Source organism: Ruditapes philippinarum, unplaced genomic scaffold (genome assembly GCF_026571515.1).
Source record: "Ruditapes philippinarum isolate M1 unplaced genomic scaffold, ASM2657151v2 ctg288_1_1_1_1, whole genome shotgun sequence".
Classification (NCBI taxonomy): Eukaryota; Metazoa; Mollusca; class Bivalvia; order Venerida; family Veneridae; genus Ruditapes; species Ruditapes philippinarum.
In genome coordinates, this window is record NW_026860775.1 from 185,987 (window position 1) to 211,834 (window position 25,848).

The 25,848-nt window shown below is 32.7% G+C and overlaps 1 protein-coding gene across 1 annotated transcript; it reads left to right on the forward strand.

Moving 5' to 3' along the window:
* The first annotated feature begins 1,346 nt into the window (after positions 1-1,346).
* LOC132713336 (cell division cycle 5-like protein) lies at positions 1,347-25,203 on the forward strand. Its single transcript, XM_060695886.1, has 19 exons — positions 1,347-1,526; positions 3,818-3,921; positions 4,893-5,054; positions 5,686-5,807; positions 6,626-6,773; positions 7,694-7,770; positions 8,541-8,644; positions 10,512-10,591; positions 11,199-11,274; positions 12,771-12,938; positions 13,838-14,012; positions 16,227-16,360; positions 17,349-17,529; positions 19,437-19,561; positions 20,706-20,906; positions 21,507-21,704; positions 22,643-22,726; positions 23,479-23,607; positions 24,686-25,203. The coding sequence occupies exons 1-19, from the start codon at positions 1,482-1,484 to the stop codon at positions 24,788-24,790; spliced, it is 2,418 nt and encodes an 805-aa protein (XP_060551869.1). The 5' UTR covers positions 1,347-1,481; the 3' UTR covers positions 24,791-25,203.
* Positions 25,204-25,848: the final 645 nt, after the last annotated feature.

Here is a 25,848-nt window from a genome sequence, read left to right on the forward strand (position 1 = left end):
TAAAGACTCAACTTAACATCTAAACCTTAAACACTGCGTAGTAATTTGATGATCTCGTTCCTGAAAAACTAAGTCCAAATATATTACATTCTAGATTCAAACAACCAATTGAAAAAAAACTGCAATATATATATAATGTCGCATAACTGCACATAACTGATGACAAACACTATTCCATCTTCTATATAAGTGATCATTTGCTTGCAGTTTTTCGTGACACAAGATATTCATTTTGAGCTGATATATATAATATGCTCAAATAGAACTCTTAACAAACTCTAACTTTGGAACCTTTTGATGTGAGAAAATATCTTTAAAAAATCTTTAAAAGAATTTATAAGTTATACACAAACATTTCATTATCTGACAAAGACCAAAATTCACTGAAACTATTTGTTCTATCTTGTTCTGTAAAACTTATGTTACGTCGATATTTGCAACTTCCATTACCATGAACTTCTCTGAACCGAACATTTTCCCTTTAACACTTTCATAAATCAAAAATCATGACGTGATTTGACTGTTCATGTTCCATTTCATTTTATTTGTAAATGTTAGTTAAAATTTAAAAAATGAAGTTGGCTTATATTAATGTGCCCCCAGTTTATAATGTGGATTTACAGGTACTAAAGCGTGAATATCCTCTTATAAGGCTTACAAACCCTAATAAAAAATGTTAATTTAGAATTAATTTCAGTGCTTCTGGCTTTTTCCTTATATAATATATATACTCGAAGACAGTGATCTAGTGGTAATTAACATGCTCGCTTATGATGCAAGAGGTTCCTATCAAGGCAACTAAAATTTTTTTATATAAATTTTTTTAATGTCTCTTTTAATGATGCTAATTTTTTTTCAAGGAATAAGCCATGTTATGCAAAGTAAAAGTATGATTGTGTTTTTTGAAAAAAAGTGTACAGAATCGATATTTTGAGTTAGAAACTATGGCTAAGCAAAATTCTGTCCATGTTATAAATTTTTTCAGAAGGTAAAAGTGTTTGATGTTTTTTGAAATTGTTTATATATATCTAAAGATGATTCAAGTATTATTATTTTTCTTTAACATGAACACTGGTCATATAGTTGTTGGAAAAGACGTGTAATTTTTGAGCCTGTGAAAAAAGGTGCCTGCACTTATTTAAGATGAAATAAAATAGGGTCCGTTATCCTTAAACAGATATTCAAATATGATACAAATTCGGCCAGAGAGTTTCTTTTTATTATCTAAAATCCCGTTGTTTAATATAAAAAGAATAGAAGAAAAGCTCTTATGTCTTTCCCGCGTGGAGAGACTCTTTTCGGTCTTAATCAATATCCGGGTTTTACTAACTTTGTAAATTTCATGCTGTCGAAATTTAATGATTCACCGTTTTATAAAGCAAACGTTTTAGAAAAAAAATAATAAAAAGAGACATTAATTCATAAACAGCTGAAAAGCTACTGGTTTTTGAACATCATTGACTGCATTTAATCATTTAATCATGCCTCGTATTATGATAAAGGGTGGTGTTTGGAGAAACACTGAGGTAGGATTCAAAGAATTTAAAAAGAATTTGGGGGCATGGGAACTCATGTATGAAATAAGGAAAATAAATCTTCTAAGTTTTGACTGGTTTTGCTCTGAATTGAAGAAATATTGTTTCAGTGACTGAGTGATGTTCCTATCCTTGTGTAAGATCTATGTTAATGCTATCTACTTCAAAGGCGATACTAGTGTCATAACAAGATACAAGAAACTTTATTTTAAGTCGGTTTACATATTACAATAAACATTAGCTAATATGAAATAATTTAGGCAAAGCCTATGAATGGGGAAGTCGGTAAAAAATCCTTTCATTTTTCCGTTTTAAAGGTGTCATTCGGTATTATATGTACCCACTTCCGTTTTCACTCGGAACACTCGACGATTATCATTAATCCGAAAAGTTGAGATTTGTTCCGTTATCGGAATACATCGCCTTTTATCATTGACTTACATTGTAAATGGCGGCGCCTAACTAGAACTGACACTGAAAATTTCATTGATAGGTATAGAATTCAATATATTTTTTAATTCTTTTTTTATTTAATTTTCTTTTAAATATACACGTGTAGTCTATAGCCGGGCAAGCAAAAGCGGGCCCGGACTTTGACTTCCCCCGTAATTTAAGCTATTTACCGAATTTAACAAACTAGCTTCGTAACCTCCCAGACATAATTTTTGGTACTGGGAAATAAATGCTTGGAAGATTAAAGTCAAGTGATGTCCATAATATGAAATTAGGTGCTACCTATGGCACAGAAAGCTCTTAATATGAAATTAGGCAAAGCCTATGAACGGAGAAGTCGTTAAAAATTCCTTTCATTCTTTCCGTTTTAAAGGTGTCATTCGGTATTACATGCACCGCTTCTGTTTTCACTCGGAACACTCGACGATTATCATTTATCCGAAAAGTTGAGATTTGTTTGTTCTCAACTTCTGTTATCAGAATACCCCGCCTATTATCATTGAGTTACATTGTAAATGGCGGCGCCCGACTAGAACTGACACTGAAAATTTCATTGATAGGTATAGAATTCTATATATTTTTTAATTGTTTTTTTATTTGCTTTTCTTTTAAATATACACATGTAGTCTATAGCTGGGCAAGCCAAAGCCCGGACCCGCTTCGCGGGCCCGGTCTTTGACTTCCCCGTATGATTCATGCATAACATGTTTAGTGTACATGTAAACCAAATCTCTCTTGCACTTCGTGAATAAGTAAATGAATAAGTAAATGCAGGTATTTTGTACTGTAAACAGAAATGAATAAATTGGTGGTGTTCCACCTATCATTGGAGTGCTCTGAATATTAACGGAAATCTCTGAATGCCTCACAGTGATTTGATTGGCTACTTTCTGTGTAGCGAAGCAAAGGGGGACCACTGTGTCGGAGTTTGGAAAATCCTGCTATCTATATTTAGCTCAAAAGGATTTCAAAATTAACAAAGGATTTTTCTCCAACTCATTGGATGTATATTTTTTATTTATATTAATGTGATTTCAATTTGATTTATTCACATCATACATGTTATCTAAGAGTGCTACAGCCCTCGCTGTGGCCCGCACATGCTCTCCACGTATTAATGTGAAATTCCACACATAACATGAAATAACCAAGGCCGAAATAACCTACCAACAAACACCAGTTTACAGGTATCTAGCATAAATGGATAAAATTCTTGACGCCCTTCTATCAGCCAAATACCTCAGACTCCGCCCGCATCTGACCTTTACTAAAATTAAAAAGACACCTTTCAGGGCTTCCTTTAAGTTTCAAATTTTAGGAGTCAGAGACTGCAAAATCTCAAACATTGGAAGTCACATTATACCGCATTATAAAGGTAAAGAAGGAAAAGTATTAGATTTTGGAAGTTACAAGCGAAAATATAGGAGTAAATGACTGCCAAACTTCAATTGACGGAAACTTGCACATTTCAAGAATTACAACAAATGCCAAATAGACATGGTTTGAAGTTGAAGTTCTACGCTATAGTCATGGTTGCCTTTGCTGGTTTGCATGTCTAGCACTATACCTATTTACCCTTGATGTTTCCTTCCAGACTATTCCAAAAGACCTCATTCAATGATCGCTATATTTATTTAATATTCAAAATATGATTGTGACATTTAAGAGATGACTTTTCTCATAGACAATTCTTTTTGTGGATTAAGTTTCCTCTTTGAATCTTATGTTGTTGAAGTGAAATGAACTAGATTTAAATTGACCATCATTCATGTATTGGTATTTTATATTAGAAACAATTTAATATATTGTAAATTGTGTTTTAACTTCAGGATGAGATACTGAAGGCAGCTGTTATGAAATATGGCAAAAATCAGTGGGCTAGAATTGCATCATTGTTACATAGAAAATCTGCCAAACAGTGCAAGGCTAGATGGTAATAAACATTGTGTTATTTTACTTTATACAGAATTTATTTTAGTTCTAGGAGTGGGTATTGCAAAGGAAAATTAGGGGCATTCATCGCCTTTGTGTAAGTCTGACAGCTCTTGTTTTATAATTAATTTAAATATTGATAATAACAACAGCAGACATGGGGTGATCGTAATCGGTAATTTAATTTAATTTAATCGATAAAATTTTTTTGAGTAATCACAGTAATCAGTAATCATAATTTTTTTCCTGTAATTTAATCATAATTTAATCAATTCCATGACCAATTAATCAGTAATCACAATGATTACATGTATGATTACAATACATGTTAAGCTAAAAAAATTGCTGAACAAACATACATATAAAGGTTAAAAAAGTACCAGTGTCAATGCCTACTAATTGTCTTAGGTAGTGTAGGTGAATTGAATGCAGTCACCCCGGTCAGATTTGATGACACCTGTGTTTTAATAAGGTGATGAAAAGATCACTGACAGATTGACCCAATACATAAATGATTGTCACAATTATACCTTATGTACATGTAATCAGTAATCATAAATGTAATCTGATTACTCCTGTCAGTAATCAGTAATTTAATCAATTACAATGTCAAAATGGAGTAATCAGTAATTTAATTTAATCAAGCATTTTGACAAATAATCATAATTTAATCAATTACAATTGTCAAGTAATCGCCCCATGTCTGAACAACAGTAGAAATTTATCATTTGGATATTCTTATGAAATATTCCTTGAAAAAAATTGTTGTTGTATCAAACACTTACTTACCAACAACAGCCATAAACAAAAATAAAATTATAATTCTGTCTTGGTTTGTCATCATATATGTAACATAATTATTTATGGCATTGTAAGAAAAGAAAATAACAAATCTAACAGTTCTGCTATCTAGAAAAAAAAATTATATATATTGGATCTGTATATGCTCAAAATATACATTGATATATGCAGGTATGAATGGCTGGATCCCAGCATCAAGAAGACCGAATGGAGCCGGGAAGAAGAAGAGAAGTTATTACATTTGGCCAAACTTATGCCGACACAGTGGCGTACTATAGCCCCAATTGTAGGACGTACAGCAGCACAATGTTTGGAACATTATGAATATTTACTGTATGTTCTTTTTATTGACCTTTAAGAATTCACTTTAAATAATCATTTTTCATTAACTTTACTTTTCAATGTTGTATATATTAAGTTTTCTTTGTTTATGAAAATCTTTTCTTTGTAACTGTTTCTATGTACATATTGATTAAAGCTCATTGGGAAGACTGTGTGTTGCCTCTTTAAATAAAGTCTATACCATGATATAAATATTATGCTATTAATTTTGTTTACAAAGTTTTGAGTTTGTTTCAGTAGTTTTAATATTGCAAGGGAAGCTTGCATACTTGCAAAGTGCAAGTAACCAATAGAAAATTCAATAATTTAATTGAAATACTTTTCAGCCAATATTGAACAATTCATTTCGTGTAAATTAATGTATGTAAAAAAAGATACAGGGTCAAGTTTTCATTTTGAGAATGTAATTACTGATTAGTATTAACTTGTCAAATTCAGGGTAATTTCTGATGTACTAGGAAGATAGATAACAATTAAAGCACAAAGACAGTTTTGAAGGTATTGAAAGTCCTGTTTTCATAAAAAAAGTTATATAGTGGATATATATTGACAGTTTCTTTATCTATGGAGTTACAACCCTTTCACACCAAGTCCTTGATATGTATTGGGATACTTATTGCAGAGACAAAGCTCAGAATCGTGATGAAAGTGAAGATGACCCGCGGAGGCTCAAACCTGGAGAGATCGACCCTAATGCAGAAACTAAACCAGCCAAACCAGATCCTATTGACATGGATGAAGATGGTGAATATTAAATTATTATTTTCATTCTTTTAATTAAAGGACATGCTAGTTGTTTATAGAAACACCCTGAAAAAAATTAATCAGAACTTTCTGGTACATAAGTGTCTCATAATAGGCAACAATATGATGAAATATGAAAATTTTAACTGAAAGCTTATATAAGTTTTTAATTATAAGCTGCCACTAATGTTGAGCCAGGCCAGCCAGCACATCCATTCATTCTGAACAGACTACTGTGTGCTTACCAGTTTCATATTTTCTCTATAAATTCCTCAACTGATAATCATAATGGACAGGACCAATAAAAGGAAGCTTGGCAAGTCCATTTCAGAAATACAGCAGGTTCAGGATTAAATAACTTCAGAGTGTTAATTCTGTTTTATCACATACCCATGCTGCTTTTACGACTCCATAAAAACAGTATTGCACGGTCGTGCATATATTTTGATGTGACATCATTTACGTTATACAAACATAGGGTAAAGACTCACTGAATTTTAGCATTACACTATAAGCGGGACAATGAAAAGGTTAAATGAAAACAGTTCTTATTCTGGATATGTGACAAATAGAATATTATATTCATGTATCTCCATTAATTTATTAAGTAATGGATATGTGATAAACAGAATATTTTCATGTAGCTTTATTACTAAATTTATTGAACTGGTTAAATAAAATATTATGCTCGCCAGAGGCTATCATAATATAATTTTTTCAAATTATTCAATAAATTAAGTATTGAACCTGCAGTTATCCAATATCCTGTATATATATTAACTAGATCTGATTTAGATTGTTGTGATATATTTGTTTAGAATTGGAGATGTTATCTGAAGCTAGAGCGAGGTTAGCTAACACGCAGGGTAAGAAAGCTAAGAGGAAAGCTAGAGAGAAACAGCTGGAGGAGGCCCGACGATTAGCTGCGTTACAGAAACGTAGAGAACTTCGTGCTGCAGGAATAGAGTATGTTCTCTTTATAGTTTAATCTTTAGTTTGTTGGCCTCAACCAAGGTTTCAAAATTTTGAAAGTCAGACACTGCAAAATGTCTGACATTAGAAGTCACATTATGTAAGTAAAGAAGGAAAAGCATTAAATTTTGGAAGTCACAAAGCCAAAATAAAGGAATTAATGACTCCCAAACTTTCATTACCTGAAGCCCTGGACTGGACTGATTTTAACCATGTGACCAATGCAGACCATGGTCTACACTGTTTGCTATTCAGTCAATATAAATTTTTAAAGTATACCCTAGAAATAGTTTTGTGACAAGAATATTATTATTAAAGATATTTAGCATAATAAGGATTAAAGACATAATTTTAATGTTCAAAATTGTTTATTCTGAAGTATGGATGACTGTAACACTTTATATTCCGTTGTGAACATGTCACTTTAGTGCAGTAACAGGTTTAACTTAACCAGTTATTGCACTAAAGTGACAATATATTAAAGTACATGGTATTGTGCAACCAGTTATTGCACTAAAGTGACAATATATTAAAGTACATGGTATTGTGCATTAACAAAATAAAACAAGTTGGATAAACTTCTGATACTATTCTGAACAGCATGTAGTGAAATAATTTTGATGCACATAACAGAGAATTTTTTAAATATAACAAGGTAAAAAATGAAGCATACAAGTTTACTATGATAATTAAATCATTTATGTTCTTTGTATTATACTTTTTTGAGGTAAGTAACATAAAAGAATTTCTGATGTTATGATATTGCATTCAAACAGGCATAATAGTTCTTCAGGCTAAACTAACAAAAACAGGCTTATCATGTATATTGTATATTAAAGAATTTATAGGAACATGTTGGACATCATTAATATGAAGAATTATTAATCAGTCGCATGTGTTTAAATTTTTTTCAGAATCAAGAAGAAATCTAGAAGAAAGAGAGGTGTAGATTACAATGCAGAAGTTCCTTTTGAAAAGAAACCTGCCCCAGGTTAGTGAAACTTCTCTTGTCACATATATGTTGTATAAAAATCTGAACTTTTATCAAGGCTGTAACATGGCTGGGTGGTTAAGGTTGCTGACTCCAAATCACTTGCCCTCACTGCTTTGGGTTTGAATCCTGACAGGGCCTTTGAATTCTTTCTGAATGCTATCCAGCTGTATTAGGGAACGTCAGCCGTTTGGTTTGAAATAATGCACGGAGGGGCATCTGAGTACTTCTTCCACCAGTTAAGCTGGAAAGTTACCATATGACCTTGATATATACCGTGTTGGTGCGACATAAAACCCAACCGAAAGAAAAATCTAGGCTATAACAAGTACTAAAAGAGTTTTTGATTAAAGTTTTGTGATGAAAGATTATGGTTTAGAACAGTTACCTGCTAGTAACAAGGTTTGTATGCAAAATGAGTTTTGTAAAGGGTTACTGTTAAAAAAGCAAAGCTAGAGGATTATTCCTTATTCCTCATTAATATATAGGCTAAATAGATCAAAACCAACACCATTTATCAAAACATGTTTCACTTTAATAAGCTTCATCATTTGATAAATAACAAAGGAAGTGACATACCAAACAGATGTCTATGTTAATAGACTCTACATTTGGCATGTAAAAGGAATGTTATAATATAAAAAATAATACAATAAATAGTCTTCTGTTTTATACAATAAATCATGTGTAATTGCGCATGTGAATACATGTATAAAGACGTAATTATTTTATATACATGTATACTAAGTATAGATTCTGTTCTGTTCTAGGGTTTCATGACACATCTGAGGAAAACTATGATCCATTGGACCCAAACTTCAAACGTTTACGACAACAAGATTTAGATGGTGAGAGAAGAGATGCTAAGGAAGAGGTAACACTAACATTTAAAACTAGTTAACATGATAAATTGACCACTAGGTTGGTTGTTGAACTTATTATACACACGCTGGTTTGATATTTTTAGAAAGAAGTGTCACAAAACTGGAAAGAGAAAAATTACCCCACATGTTTAAAATATTTACAGGAAACTAGATATCAATATATTTCTTGATCCCAGAAGTACTAGAAATAATTTTAAGCCATTGCACTGATGTTATTTCTTACCTGCTAGCAGGCCTCGACATATCCACTTGCCCGCTCACACTTGTGAGTTGAAGTTCTGTGTACCGTTTCACTAACATACTTACGCAAATTCTTAAACTTAACGCAAAAATTTCCATTGATCTTTTTATGTCCATAGCAAGTATTTGTTTTTATATTTTATGTTAATTAAGTTTTGAGCAAATGAAAGATTGAATATATAAGATTTAAAAAACATGTGAGTATGTTTGAATTTATTTTCTAGCACATTGAAAAAAAATTGAGTAAGTCAGAATTTGCGTAAGTATGTTAGTGAAACACTATCCAGGTCCGGCAAGAAAAAATTGATAAAACTTGCCCGGCAGGGTGAGTAAAGTTCTCCCGATCTAAGTGATGTTTCTCTAAACATTTATAAACGAGTTATTTGGAATCAAACTGCAATAATAATTGTTATACTGTCAACATATGGTTGATATTTTAGCCAAGTGTGTTTGAATTTGAATGAAATAAGTATTCAGGCTATGTCGAAGATCATATACAGTGTAACTTCCGAATTCCGAAACTTCTGAAATCTGGAAACTTCTAAAAACCGAACATTTTTTTCGGTCCCGATTATTTCCCTTCTATTTTCTATTAATATAATACTTCTGAATTCCGGAACTTATAAATTCTGAATTCCGGACGATATTTTCGTAAAATTAGAGTCAAATCAATGCAATTTTACCTCCAAAAACCGGAAATATCCAAAGGTGCGAAATACATTGTAAATCGAGAATGTTTATCCTGCAGGACGATTTATCTTCCCATCAATTGTTTACTAATTAGCGGTGATCGTGTAATTTGACACGCGTTAAAATCACAAACTGTGAAATGGTATGTTTGAAGTGATGTGGTTAATCAAAGTAATTTACGGCGGTCAGTTAATTTGAAGTGTTTATTAGCGGCTTAAAGACATTTAATTGGGACAATGTATGAATCAAACGTCGTAAGGGATTTTCTTGCATTTGATGTAATAATTAATTAACTAGCATCGGACAATATGTAAGTTAATGCATACAAACTGATAGAAATTCAAAGGCATTTGCAGGTAAGATAAAAATGAGCAAACTTTAATTGATTAAAAATATGTAACTAACGTATAAACTTTGTTTATTTACAATAAAAAACCGTTGTATATGTATGTTTTATATCACTATCATCATTATAAAGTATTAAATAAAGTGTTAAATATAAATGTATTCTTTTCATTCACATCTTTATCTTGATTAAAAGACTATTATTTATGATATTACAGTAATTGCCGCCTTTTTCTTGACATTTAGTGACATTTAGTGGCTTAGTCTTGTCCCTCTGATTTCCGGAAACCTCTGAAATCCGAACTTTTTGACAAGTCCCATGGGTGTTCAGTTTTCAGAAGTTACACTGTATTAAAAGAATGATAAATATTATAAACAAAATGAAATTGTATAAAGCTAATTACACCGATTCAGATCGGTAAATTGTAAACTTGAGCCTTGTGTTTTTAATTTTAACAAATTTTGTCTGTCAAAATGTAGGGCAAGTACATTTTATGAAGGGAGAGTAAATTTGTATGGTCAGAAAAATTTATCGAGGCTTGTCTGACATGATATTATAGTTGTTTCTATTGATTCTTACAGAGAGAAAGAAGGAAAGATAAAGACAAACAAAAGAAGAGAAAAGAAAGTGATTTACCTGGTCATATAGCTGGACAGAGCAAGTAAGATTTTGAAATGTGTCTAACTTTTATACTGTTGGTGACAGCTAATTCTACCTATGCGATCAGTGCGGATCAAGATAAGCATGGCAATAATGTTAAGTCTTATGCTGTCAGTACAAAGCCAAAGCAACTTGATCTTCTGTGCAGTCTCACCATACTCTGTCTTAATTTAATACTTTGATATTTAACCTACGAATGGAACGTCCAGATTTAAAGAAGCCGGCACATCCATGCTGGTCTTTAATGTTTGCTATTCAGGCTATATATTGAAATTTTTAATAAAAATTATGCATGGTTGAACCCAGATTGAAATATGGACAAGTTCATTTAAGATATTTAGCATGATAAGGGTTAATTACTAAAATAGTCTGTTTTGTTTCTATGTCTATGATGCAATATAAAAATTAGGATGAAAAAAAATGTGGCTCATGTTTCAATCTGACTATGATAATTTTGTGTTGAACATTGGAATTACACCATTCTTTTTCAAAACAAGAATATCCATCTTTCCAGGACTTGCTGATATGGAAAAAATGAAACTTTTATTTCCACATTTTGAGGGGTTGGTATTTGTTACTGTACTTAAATGAATGATACTATCTTTCAGTTTCCAAGAGCCGGTAAAGAAAAGAAGTAAACTTGTGTTACCATCACCCCAGATCTCTGAAACAGAGTTAGAAGAGGTTTGTAATCTATGACAATTACAAATACGTCTTGTACTTAACTTTTTTTAGAAGAAAATGTGTTTTTGTGCCCCCAAGTTAGTGGCGGGCATTTAGATTTACCCTTGTCCGTCCGTCTGTCCGTCCTTCTGTCCGTCCGTCCGTTCACTTTTGTGTCGCACGTAACTCAAAAAGTATTTGACCTAGAGTCATGAAACTTTACAGGAATGTTGATCAGCATGTGTAGTTGTGCACCTGGGTATTTTCATCTGGATATTTTTAGTATTTTCAGAGTTATTGCCCTTGACTTAGTAAAATTTTGCAATTTTCAACTTGTGTCGCACGTAACTCAAAAAGTATTTGACCTAGAGTCATGAAACTTTACAGGAATATTGATCAGCATGTGTAGTTGTGCACCTGGGTATTTTCGTGTGGATATTTTTAGTATTTTAGAGTTATTGCCCTTGACTTAGTAAAATTTTGCAATTTTCAACTTGTGTCGCACGTAACTCAAAAAGTATTTGACCTAGAGTCATGAAACTTTACAGGTATGTTGATCAGCATGTGTAGTTGTGCACCTGGGTATTTTCATCTGGATTTTTTTAGTATTTTCAGAGTTATTGCCCTTGATTAAGTAAAATTTTGCAATTTTCAACTTGTGTCGCACGTAACTCAAAAAGTATTTGACCTAGAGTCATGAAACTTTACAGGAATATTGATTAGCATGTGTAGTTGTGCACCTGGGTATTTTCGTGTGGATATTTTTAGTATTTTCAGAGTTATTGCCCTTGACTTAGTAAAATTTTGCAATTTTCAACTTGTGTCGCACGTAACTCAAAAAGTATTTGACCTAGAGTCATGAAACTTTACAGGAATATTGATCAGCATATGTAGTTGTGCACCTGGGTATTTTCGTCTGGATATTTTTAGTATTTTCAGAGTTATTGCCCTTGACTTAGTAAAATTTTGCAATTTTCAACTTGTGTCGCAAGTTTCTCAAAAAGGATTTGACATAGTCATTAAACCTTATGGGCAGGTTGCTCAACATATTTAGATTTGCACCTGGGGTTTCGCTTGTGGATTTATCAAGTATTTGTAGAGTTATTTCCCTTGACTTAGTTAAAAGATTGACAGAACAGTGGCGCGGTGGGGGCACCCGTGTCCTATGGACACATTTCTAGTTTCCATTTGAACATGTGAAAATATTCAACTTTAGCTATGTATGGAACAAAATTTTAAAAGAAGTCATTAGAGCAACTTAATTGTTATTAGGTAATTAAAAACTATATGAAGAAAAACCATGTGAGCAATTCTAAATGGGAAAAAAATACAGATTAAAAATTTAATGCAAATAGTTTTATGGAGTTAATAATTTGCTGAAAAAGTTACATAGTTCCCTCCTTTTCAACCAGTTTGAAAATTCCAAGTGAATCAAAATGCAATTAAAGCAGTTTCAAATAAAAATTTAATGATCCAGTTATGCGAATATTGTAAAATTTAAAATAAATTATTTGCAGGTGGTAAAGGTAGGATATGCCAGTGAGAATGCTCGAGCCCAGGCCGAGGAATCCGGCATGCAGAATGGAGCCACACAGAGTCTGTTACAGGATTACTCTGTTACACCAGGAAGCTCTGCGCTCCGTACACCTAGAACTCCAGCTCTCGCTTCTGATGTTTTAATGCAGGTAAATAATACATTTAATCAGTGAAAATGTCATATAGAACTGTCGCGATTGATTATAAAGGGATTGACAATACAAACAATCGACTTGCCTTCCACGTCTGGATTGTAGCCAAGCTAGGAATTGCCTAATTCTTCTTAGTTATTTTCTACACTTATATGGCGCCCAACTGTCAGACCTAACACACTAGTTCCGGTTGGCTCGGAACATTCTGTAAACTTTGTTAACTCCCGTAACGAGTACCATATGGTTCTACAGTCATATAGAATTATCTTTCATATAAAATGACCTACTATAAAGTTTCTTTGCTGTGTAATATGAAAGAAATAGGTTTTATTTGATTACTTGTCATTTAGCAAGTGTATGGAAGTGCAGAAGTTTCATAATGCAGTGACAATTTTAACTGAAAAATTTACGCTATGATAAAATTAGTGAAAAGTCTTCAGATTGATCTAATTTACCTACTTCACTTGTGGGATTCTTGTATCTGTATATACATAATTAATATCTATAAAGAAATCTGAACATTTTCTTCTATTAGTATGTGTAAATTTTGATAGGCTCCTTATTGTAAGAAGGAATAGGTTTGAATATTTTGGGAATGGTTAATACTTTGCAGAAGAACTATTTTTCTTTTCCCATGAGGAAATCAAAAAAATATATGTTGTTAAATTGCTTTAAAGTTTTCCTTCCAGACCAAGTTAATGAAGTAACTGACTTCAAATTGATTTCCCATTATTGTTGTTTGTTAGAATTCTTACAAATCTTTTCTATGGAAAAGTTATCTGATTAACTTAGAGAATGGCGTTTGTTCTAGGAAATGTGTCAACTTGAGTATTTGTGACCGAAAATCATAATCATGCTTGCTTAAGTACATGCTAACTTTCTATTGATTTATCTAGGAAGCTCAGAACATCATGGCTTTAACAAATGTGGACACCCCTCTGAAGGGAGGTCTGAACACTCCTCTACATAACTCAGACTTTAGTGGAGCCACACCTCAGGCTAGAAATATCCAGACTCCTAATACAGTGCTAGGTACACCTTTCCGAACCCCAGGGCCTGCAGAAGATGGTGGTAAGTGTGTAACCAATATTCTCTCACTAAAATTTATATCATTTGAATTCTTAATGATAATAAAGACAAAAGGTTTTGGAAAATATCCAGATGTTAACCTATAGCTCTTCAGCGCTTCTTATGTAAAATTCTTCCAAGTATAATTTCCAATAACCGTAAATTATACCATACCCAGACTATGGTATAATTTTCAGTTTTGCAGATCAAAGGAGTAAGTGTTTCTGGGCGGAGCTATAGGTTAAAACAGATACACCATTCTTATGCAACCTCACTCGACTTCGTCTCCTGAGGTCAAGGCATAAGAAAGGTCACGTGATTATGGTATAATTTACGCAAACCCAGAAATCGTCAACACAGCAATGGTATATCTATTACTTAAACAGGAGAGCTGTAATTTCTGTAAAAAAATTTTGTTATGCCATTATAAACATTTAAATTTGCCTAAAAAGGAAAAGGCATACTGCTTTATAATTGTAACTTTTTGTATCTTTACTCTCTTAACATACTGTTAATAAACTGTATTGTGTTCAGGTATTGCTGTGATGCAGCATCGAGTGTATATAATAACATGGTAGAGTCTTGATGTTACACTTGTATATTATCAAAATGGTCACATTTAAAGCTAACAACAATATTAATTTGCCTAGGCTATCTGTATAATATTAAACCAGTTTACACATTCATGAAGTCTGACCAATCTCTATACAGTTGGCTGTGATATTGAAATCTCTAAAACTAACACTGAACAACTCCTAATTATAAAAGTAGGAAAAGTCCACTACAAAAAATCATTTGACTTAATCAAAACTTCAAGTTAGACTTTAATTTTAGATATTTCAAGTATGATCCAACATAGTGTAAGACATAAGTTCAAAGTATGACCCTTCATTGTGCAAGACTTTGGTTTGTTGATATTTCAGGTATGACCCCTCATAGTGTAAGACTTAAGTATCATGTATAAGCTCTCATGGTATTGTTGATATTTCAGGCATGACCCCTCATGGTATTGTTGATATTTCATGTATGAGGCCTCATGGTATTGTTGATATTTCATGTATGACCCCTCATGGTATTGTTGATATTTCAGGCATGACCCTAGTGTTAGATTTAAGTTTCAAGTATGTGGCCTCATGGTTTTGTTGATATTTCAGGTATGACCCCTCATGGTATTGTTAATATTTCAGGTATGACCCCTCATAGTGTTAGATTTTAAGTTTCAAGTATGTGGCCTCATGGTTTGATTGATATATTCAGGCATGACCCCTCATGGTATTGTTGATATTTCAGGTATGACCCTCATGGTATTGTTGAATATTTCAGGCATGACCCCTCATAGTGTTAGATTTAAGTTTCAAGTATGAGGCCTCATGGTTTGTTGATATTTCAGGCATGACCCCTCATGGTATTGTTGATATTTCAGGTATGACCCTCATGGTATTGTTGATATTTCAGGTATAACCCTCATGGTATTGTTGATATTTCAGCATGACCCTCATAGTGTTAGATTTAAGTTTCAAGTATGTGGCCTCATGGTATTGTTGATATTTCAGGCATGACCCTCATGGTATGTGTTGATATTTCAGGTATGACCCTTATGGTATTGTTGATATTTCAGGCATGACCCCTCATAGTGTTAGATTTAAGTTTCAAGTATGAGGCCTCATGGTTTGTTGATATTTCAGGCATGACCCCTCATGGTATTGTTGATATTTCAGGCATGACCCCTCATGGTATTGTTGATATTTCAGGTATAACCCCTCATGGTATTGTTGATATTTCAGGCATGACCCCTCATAGTGTTAGATTTAAGTTTCAAGTATGTGGCCTCATGGTATTGTTGATATTTCAGGCATGACCCCTCATGGTATTGTTGATATTTCAGGTATGACCCCTCATGGTATTGTTGATATTTCAGGCATGACCCTTCATAGTGTTAGATTCAAGTTTCAAGTATGAGGCCTCATGGTTTGTTGATATTTCAGGCATGACCCCTCATGGTATTGTTGATATTTCAGGTATGACCCCTCATGGTATTGTTGATATTTCAGGTATAACCCTCATGGTATTGTTGATATTTCAGGCATGACCCCTCATAGTGTTAGATTTAAGTTTCAAGTATGTGGCCTCATGGTATTGTTGATATTTCAGGCATGGCCCCTCATGGTATTGTTAATATTTTAGGCATGACCCCTCATGATATTGTTGATATTTCAGGTATGACCCCTCACGGATTGACACCCATGATAACACAGAATGGACAGCTAGGTGTTACACCTCTGAGAACACCTATGAGAGATAAACTCAACATAAATCAGGGTGATGACTTTGAATCAGGATCTTTTGAACAGGTTTGATTTTCATTCAGTTGATGATTTATTTTATGTTTAGTTGAACTTTTGTTTAAATAATAGGAAAATTTTACTGTTCTTCACCTTTTTTAATGGGGTGTCTGACTGACTGTCTGTCTCAGAGTGGTTAAGGTTGTTGACTTCAAACCACTTTCCTCTCACTGCTGTGGGTTCGAATCCCGACAGGGCCTTTTGATTCTTTCATGTGAGGAAGCTATCCAGCTAGCTAACGGAATGTCTGTGGTTCTACTCAGATGCCTGTTTGTTCCTGAAATAATCTGCAGAGGGGCACCCGAGGTCTTCCTTGAACAGTAAAGCTGGAAAGAAGCCATGTGACCTATACTGCATTGGTGCGCCATAAAACTCAACGAAAAAGGGGAAAGGTTCTTTCATTTATTTAATTTTGAAGTGACAGTTACTATCAGCATTACAGATGTTATATATATGTGTATACAGTAAGCTAATTCTGTAAGTTACATCCTAGTAGGTCTAGGAGCCTTCATGATTTAGTGGCTGTTATAGCTGACTTAAATCTCTTACCCCTCATTGTTGTGGGTCTGTGAGGAAACTAACTGGCTATCTTACGTAAAGTTGTTACCTCTACTTGACAGCTTGCTTAATTATGATATGAAACTAAAAGTTGCAACAAAGAAGGTTTCGACCACCAGTAAAGCATGCTTTAATAGCGTCAGTGTGACTTAAAAATCAACAAAACGTTCTTGAAGAGTCTTTTGATCATGATGCTGTTTGCTAGAGAAATTATGTTATTGAATCCGTGGCCTAGATATTTGACACAAAAAAGAAAGATAACTAATGGGAAATTGTAATTTTTAAATTTTTTTAGAATGTAGCTCTCTTTAAAGATAAACATATAATGTGTTTAAATAGTAAAAACTTAATTGAATCAAATAAAAGTTAGATTTATGTAAAAGTTATTTGTATAATGAAGACTGATATAAAATGACCAACCAATTTGTATAATTATCAGCAAGATCCTAGAGATCAACTGAAGAGAGGTTTAGCAGGACTACCACAGCCAAAAAATGATTTTGAGATACTGGTTCCCGAAGACATGAATGAGGAAGGGGATGAAATTGGGGACCAGCACCAGTATATTGAAGACCAGGCAGAAATTGATGCTCGCTCCGAGGCCGACAGAAGAGCTCGAAGTTTGTATCCTAGTCGCCTAGTTTATAGATATTACAATATTGACTGATCATTGACTTATGTGTATCAATCTTAATTTTTTTTTAATAAGATAAAGATTCTTTTTAGCGTTTTTAGCTTACCTGTCACAAAGTGACATGGTGAGCTTTTGTGATCGCTTTTCATCCGGCGTCCGTCCGCCGTCCGTCCGTAAACTTTTACTTTAAATGACATCTCCTCATAAACCACTAAGCCAATTTCATCCAAACTTCACAGGAATGTTCCTTTGGTGGTCACCTTTAAAAATTGTTCAAAGAATTTAATTCCATGCAGAACTCTGGTTGCCATGGCAACCGAAAGAGCTTAGAGCTTAGATATTTGGCCTGAAAAATCTTCTAGTGAGTGTCTACCAAGTTTGTTCAAATAATAGCCCTTGGGTCAAAATTGACCCGCCCCAGGGGGTCATTGATTTTCCCTATATGCATATAGTAAAAACTTAAAAAAATCTTCTTTTAAAGAACCCAAAGAGCTAGAGCTAAGATATTAAGCATGAAACATCTTCTAATGAGTGTCTACCAAGTTTGTTCATATAAAAGCCCTGGGGTCAAAATTGGCGCCATCCCAGGGGATCATTGATTTACCCTATATGCATATAGTAAAAACTTAAAAAGTCTTCTTTTAAAGAACCCAAAGAGCTAGAGCTAAGATATTTAGCATGAAACATATTTTAATAAGTGTCTACAAAGTTTGTTCAAATAAAAGCCCGGGGGTCAAAATTGGCCCCGCCCCGGGGGTCATTGATTTTCCTTATGTGTGTATAGCAAAAACTTAAAAAATCTTCTTTGAAAAAAACCCTAAATAGCTAGAGTTAAGATATTAAGCATGAAACATCTTCTAGTGAGTGTCTACAAAATTTGTTCAAATAAAAGCCCTGGGGTCAAAATTGGCCCCGCCCCGGGGGTCATTGATTTTCCTTATATGTGTATAGTAAAAACTTAAAAATCTTCTTTTAAAAAACCCAATGAGCTAGAGGTTAGATGTTTAGCATGAAACATCTTCTTATGGGTGTCTACTAAGTTTGTGCAAATAAAAGCCCTTGTGTTAAAATTGGCCCTGCCGGGGGGGGGGTCAGAGGTAATTGTTTTTCATTATATGTGTGTAGTAAAAACTTAACATCATGAAACATCTTCTAATGGGTGTCTTCCAAGTTTGTTCAAATAAAAGCCCTGAGGTTTAAACTGGCCCCACTCCGGGGGCCTATATACAGGTGAGCGACCTCAGGGCCATCATGGCCCTCTTGTTTGTAAATCCCTTGGGAAGAAAGACCATTCATAATTCATTTTCTTCAAGGAATTTATTTTAATTTGTAAGATAAATCTAGTCTGACCCTTTATAACTTAATGATCTATTGTAAACAAGGAACAAAAGACTTAATTTTAATGCTTGTATAGAACTGCTAAATCATACAGTCATGAACTAATTCCAGAAGTTCATACAAACTTTATATTTATACAATATCATGCTGTTTAGAAGCTTGGCAATTGGTTAGATAAAAAAGTTTAACAATAACAGTAGTGAACAAAAACAAGCTCTTAGTGTAAAATTTTGATCATTCTTTTAAACATTCATTTTAAAACCTTTAAGTGAAATAGACTACGTAATGAATGAAATAGACTTACTAAATGTAAGATTTTTTTGTTTTATACAATACATAAGTGTTTGTAATGTCCCATAGTTAAGAAGTTTGGTGATTTGTCCGGAAAAAAAAAACAAACCTTTTAAAATAAGAGTAGTGAACAAAAACAATTTTTTTTTGTGTAAAATTTTGATCATTTTTCTTAAAACATTCATTTAAATACTTTTAATTGATATGGACTACTAAATTTGAAATAGAATATGCTCTATACAATATGTGTTGGTTAATTTACAGTGGAGAAAGAATTAAAGTTACAGTCACATTCAGTACAGAGGGATCTGCCGCGACCATATGATGTCAATGAGAATATATTGAGAGATGTTGGTCCAGGTGACCCTGCCCTAACTGATCTACAGAAGGTATACATTTGTATTTATTACTTGAAAATAAAGTCTTGTGTGTGTAGTCTATGTTTAATTAGGGCCCGTCTGCCTGTAAGGGCACAGAATGCAGCTGTCGCTGTCAAGTACGGACCCTGGTCATGTCACCATCATGCCATGAAAGAGTTAATTTTTTTAAGCACAAAGTGGTGATAATTTACTTCCACGCAGATATGAATTTTGAGCCAAAAGTTAGTCACTGTACAGTGGAAATTACGTCTTCCTGAAAACGTTGGCTTTTATAATATGTAATGGACAATCTTCATGTAGTTTATAACACTATAGGCATACTTCAGGCATACTTCCTGTAGATATGTATCTTCTTTATTGACTTGCTTTGAAAAAAATGTTTCATAACACACTTCTCCGGACTTGACTTTATTAGTCATGGATATTTCACCTAGTATTTAATGTGGTCTTTCTTCACTCATATAAGTGTCAGTAGACCTTTAAATAATATTCTAATACTTAAATAATATCCTAATACTTAAATAATATCCTAATACTTAAATAATATTTTAATATTTGAATAATATTCTGATACTTAAATAATATTTTAATACTTAAGTAATATCCTAATACTTAAATAATATCCTAATACTTAAATAATATCCTAATACATAAGTAATATCCTAATACTTAAATAATATCCTAATACTTAAATAATATCCTAATACATAAGTAATATCCTAATACTTAAATCATATCCTAAGGCCTATAGTGACCTCAATGTCAGCATGAAACATTGGACTAACTTAGGCATTCAGATTTAGTCAGCTAAATGTTTGCAGGCTAACTGATTGGTCACTATATTTTAAGAAAGCAAACAATTATGTGAACTATTTCTTAAATATAGTTATCACATAGTCATTTGTGTTGTTAATGCTGTATGTGGGTTGGTTAAAAACAAAGCATTTTTATTGTAAACTATTCTTATGTTGGGCATGTGATAAAATCATAAATAGAATACATTATATTATACTTTTAGTAGGTTTATTACTTAATTGATTAAAATTGTTAAATAAAAACAATATGCCAGAGGTTCACATCTTAAAATTTTATTCAGCTTGTTCAGTAAATCAAGTATTGAACTTACACGTATTCAATATCTTCTATTAAACAGGCAGAGGAGTTAGTGAAGCGTGAAATGTTGATTATGCTACATAATGATGCTGCATACAATCCAACAGAGTTTCAGCTGGGTATCACACCTGGCTCCAAGAAGAATCAGCCCAGCCAGAAGAGTGTAGCTAACCAGGCAGCACATATAGCTTTCCTTAAAGATCATCCTCTAAAAAAAGTAACAGAGGATGAGATCGAGCAGGTAATTAATGATGTGATGATTTATATATCATCACCTTTGTGCAATAACAGGTTAAGTCTTTCTAACTTTAATATGCGTTAAACAGTTATTGCACTCAGGTGACAAATAATGGTCATTCACCCACCCTTATTCCACCCACTCCCCCTCCCAAAGAAGGGGTGGGACCTGTTGTGTGATTATCTTACATCTTTTCCTTAGAATCAGATATGCAATGTACAATCATATTGCCAGCTGTTTCAGCTTCACCTGTGAAAATACATTTTAATCTTAAATATGCAGCTGGATAGAGAGCACAGCTGAGTTGTTTACAACCTTGATTACCTCCTCATATTTAAATCACTATAGGTTTAGGACCAGTGATTCAAAGTCATTTAATCTGTTTATTATTTGCAAATGGATAAAATATTTAGCTATATTCACGAAAGTTTGAATATTAGCTTTGTTAAAGAAGATACATAGTAACTGTAACCTCTTTCAGTTTCAATTGTTCTGTAACTAAGTTGTTTAGATAAAATAGATTGTATACATTCTTTGTATCTGTATATGTTATATATGTAATCAAGTGGTATAATAAAAATGTATGATGTAATTTGTATACAGGCGAGAGAATTGTTACATCAGGAGATGGAGGTTGTAAAGCGTGGTATGGGACATGGTGACCTGTCATTAGAGGCGTTCTCTCAGGTCTGGGACGAATGTTACTCCCAGGTGTTATATCTACCATCACAGGGCAGATATACCAGGGCAAACCTGGCCAGTAAAAAAGACAGGATAGAATCTCTCGAGAAAAGACTTGAGGTTAGTTACAAGACTTGAGGTTAGTTACATGACTTGAGGTTAGTTACATGACTTGAGGTCAGTAACATGACTTGAGGTTAGTTACATAACTTGAGGTCAGTTACATGACTTGAGGTCAGTTACATGACTTGAGGTCAGTTTCATGACTTGAGGTTAGTGAGATTAGTTACATGACTTGAGGTTAGTTACATGACTTGAGTTTAGTTACATTACTTGAGGTCAGTTAGAAAGGGCAGACATGAGCTATATGTTTAAATAATGGGTTAAAAGCATGTTACATGCTTATCACATGAAGAAAAGTGCTGGATATAAAATTATTTGTCATAAAAGTAACAACATGTTAACAAAGAAGTATTTTGACTGCCATACAAAATACTGAACAAAATAACTTTACTTATTGCTTTAAAGCAACAGAAGGAAAAGTAAGTATTGACCAGTTAGTAACTTTTTGGTAACTGTAATAGGGCACACAAAAAATTAAAAAGATTTGTGAATTAAAAATAAAAGCATTTCTGAGGCATAATGGGCTTAAATGCTATCCATTAAATGTACTTTGTTAATGCTAAAGCAGGCATCACGGTAGAACCAGAGATTCTTCATTAGATTGATGGTCAGTTAGTTTTAAAGATAAATATATGTAAATTAGTTAAAGTTGTGACTTATGCCAAATCTTTTATTTCATAAGGACACCAGTTTAAAGATTACACATTATATTATTACAAAAATGAACAAAAAAGGAAGAGATTTGTTTCATTCATTATGACATCATAATGCACCATTAAATATGCTGATTTCTAATTATGATATGTGACACTGTAGAGAAAGTGTACAAAAGTTACAGATGCTGTTGGTAATTTCCATCTAAATATATTTTAAATTTTGATTACTTCTATGAGAAATAAACCTGTAGACTTATTTTATTACTTTTTAACTTTCAGAATAACAGGTCCTACATGACAAAAGATTCCAAAAAAGCTGCCAAACTTGAAAAGAAATTGAAAATTTTATTGGGAGGTTATCAGGTTTGGTTACCTTATCATAAATTTCAGGGGAGATAATAATTTTGATATTTTGGCTCATGAAAACTACCTTTAATTCAGTTGTTTCCCTTGTTAAATGACTGATTTTCACCAAGACAATAAGGCTCTCCACAACTGAACGGGTTCATGACATTAGCAATATTTTCACTTGATAAATGTCTGTGTAACAATCACAGTTATTTTTCTTCTTTTCTTTGTGATTAAATGCTTGCTTTCAATGACAATTTTTCTAGCTGGAATGTGTATGGACTTAAAAAAGAATGTCAGTATTTTTCATAATGAGAACAACAATGAAAAAGTTTGATTTTGTAAAAAAATTGTCAGTAATTTGTATAAAACAAGAAAAAACAAAACAACAGGGAGATATGGCAAAACACTGAAAATGAAATTTGAAGCAATTGAATGATTCAGTCTGGCATTATGGGATACAGTGAATACTACAATGAAGTGTAGCCAGTCAATGGTCAGATTGTCTGTATAGCAGAATATACATGTATATAATATCTGTAATAGCTGATAGAGGGTTTGTGGATTTATACTACCCAGATCCGGGGCATTCCAGTGTCTGAAATAATGTATATTAGGGCACCTAGAGTCCTTGTCCAATTGTAAATGTTATAAAGGTAAAGTGTTTGCTTTGTGACTTAAAACCCACCCCCTACAAATAGATATGCTAATTTATTGTTAGAAAAAGGAAATAGGAATGGAACATATTGTTTTCTTACTTGTTTCAGTCTCGAAGTCAAGGTTTATATAAACAAGTTAGTGAATTACATGAGCAACTTGAACACACGTATGTTGAGTTGACAACATTTGAAAATCTACGCCAACATGAAGTGGGAGCCATACCTAAAAGAATGGAGGTTTGTATTTCTATATATATGGATTTTTTTTGTAGTCGTAACCTGTAAATAATTTTGCCATGGTTACAATGCTAAGAATACTATAAATATGTGTGTACAATACAAGTGTTAACCCTTTCACTGCCATGTCGACGGCTTTAGCCGTTTCTATAATAATAATACTAATAAATAAATAATAATAATAATAAAAATAATAATAAATATAATGAAAATTATACTATCGACAATAATTATTATTATACTAACAGATTTGGAAACATATATAATTATTATAATACTAATTACAAATAATAATAATTAAATTAATTAATAATATAGTAATTTCTTAGAAAATCCTCTGGCAAATAGGTGAACAATAAAACAATAACCCTCTGGCAGCGAAAGGGTTAATTAATGAAATCACTTCATAATACATTGAATTTTTTCATTGTGAATTTCAATGGAAAATTCTGGTTGTTAGATTGATGAATGTAGGCGAGCTGTTACACATAAACAATTTTATCTGTGTTCAAGCACATTTCTTGAGGGATTTCAATATATTCTCACGGATTGATATTAATTGAGTACCTTGATGTGTATTGTCATGATTTGTGATTTCATTTTTTGACAGAAATAGTCACCTAAAATTGCTGTGTTGTTGTCATTAAAGTTGTATTGAGATTGTGCAAAAAATTTAATGTAGCCCATTATTCAAACATTTTAAAAGTAAATCAACCTGAAACTTGGAATACTTGCTTATAATGACAAGGTGCAGTTGTAAGACAAGGGGCATAATTCTGAAAGCTATATTTTTGAAGGTATGCCTATGTTTGACCTTGAATTTTTGTTAAAGTGAAAGTGGTAATTTAAGCAGACTTATTAAATGAGAGTGACACATTGAATTAGAAGAGAGTTAGACCACATCCATACTTTCAAACAAAGTCCTTTTTATTTTACTGCTGCTAATTATCAGTTTATACGGAAATGCCTTGAATCAAATTGATAAAAAATTTAAACCACAACAAATCTACTCCATAATTCAAGTAGGTTTTAGTTTAATTAGATTACAGTCTGTTAAATGATATTTTGTATTTTTCAGTCTTTAACAGAGGATGTGGTACGACAGACGGAGAGAGAACGTGAATTACAGAAACGTTACAGCGACCTCCAGTTCCGCATGTCCTTATTACAAGTCACAAAATGATCATTGTACCATCACCACTACGTAGTGCATTCATTTTTTGATACATTTTTGTATCTTTTATTCATCGAACATTTGTAAATATTTATCAGTCTGAGTCTGACATCTTTCACATTGAATACATACATTCTGCTAACAGTCCTTAAAATGTTTATATTTTGTAAATTATTGGTTAAAAATCATGGTTTAAAAAATTTATTTTATATTGAAAATTGCTAGAAATTAGAATTGTTTAGCAAAGTACACGTTCTACTCAGTGCACAGTAACAAGACTTGTGCAAGAGTAGCCCCTATGTCACATGATTACAATAATTGATTCAAAAATAGGGGAAACCAAATGCTTGACTAATCATTTAAATTTATAATCCAGGGGAGATAATAGACAACTCTGTAAAAATAAAATGTGAAAAGGTTAATATAAACAAAAAGACCAAAAACATGAACTGATTACATGTATATGTACTTGAAACATTACATTTACATTCTTATGCCTATGATATATTTTATACAGTATAATAGGAAGTCTTAGATTGTTCTCATACAAGTTGTTGTACAAATCTCAATAATTGTGTTTCAGAAAGGCAAATATTGTATAAATAAGTTACAACAATATTGCAGATGTATCAGTTTAAAAGCTGTTATTTAAAAAAGAAGAATAAAAAGTTTCCTTAAAAAAAGTACTTTATTTTTCTTTGTATATGATTTTTAGCTTACCAGATCACAAAGTGCTTAGGGTGTTGTGCGATGTTAACATTTTTATGTTGCCTGCTTCAAAGTAGCCACAATATAATTATAGAGATCACTTCTTTGTTGTCTATCTGTCACAAAAAATTGTCAGGAATACTCCTTAAAAAGTACTGTTGCAATTTCATCCAAACTGTACAGGAAAGATTAGTACCAAGTCTGGTAGTGCAAATCATTCTTCAATTTTTGTGCCCCCACTTTAGTGGCGGGCATTTAGATTTACCCTTGTCCGTCCTTCTGTCCGTCCTTTCTCTTTTGTGTCGCATGTAACTCAAAAAGTATTTGACCTAGAGTCATAAAACTTGACAGGAATGTTG

Excerpts from the sequence above, each read along its gene's own strand:
- LOC132713336 (XM_060695886.1), top strand. The coding sequence starts at position 1,482 with ATGCCTCGTATTATGATAAAGGGTGGTGTTTGGAGAAACACTGAG. Across the intron at positions 1,527-3,817 it reads GTGTTTGGAGAAACACTGAG|GATGAGATACTGAAGGCAGC; the intron begins GTAGGATTCAAA and ends TTTTAACTTCAG. Across the intron at positions 7,771-8,540 it reads TGAAAAGAAACCTGCCCCAG|GGTTTCATGACACATCTGAG; the intron begins GTTAGTGAAACT and ends GTTCTGTTCTAG.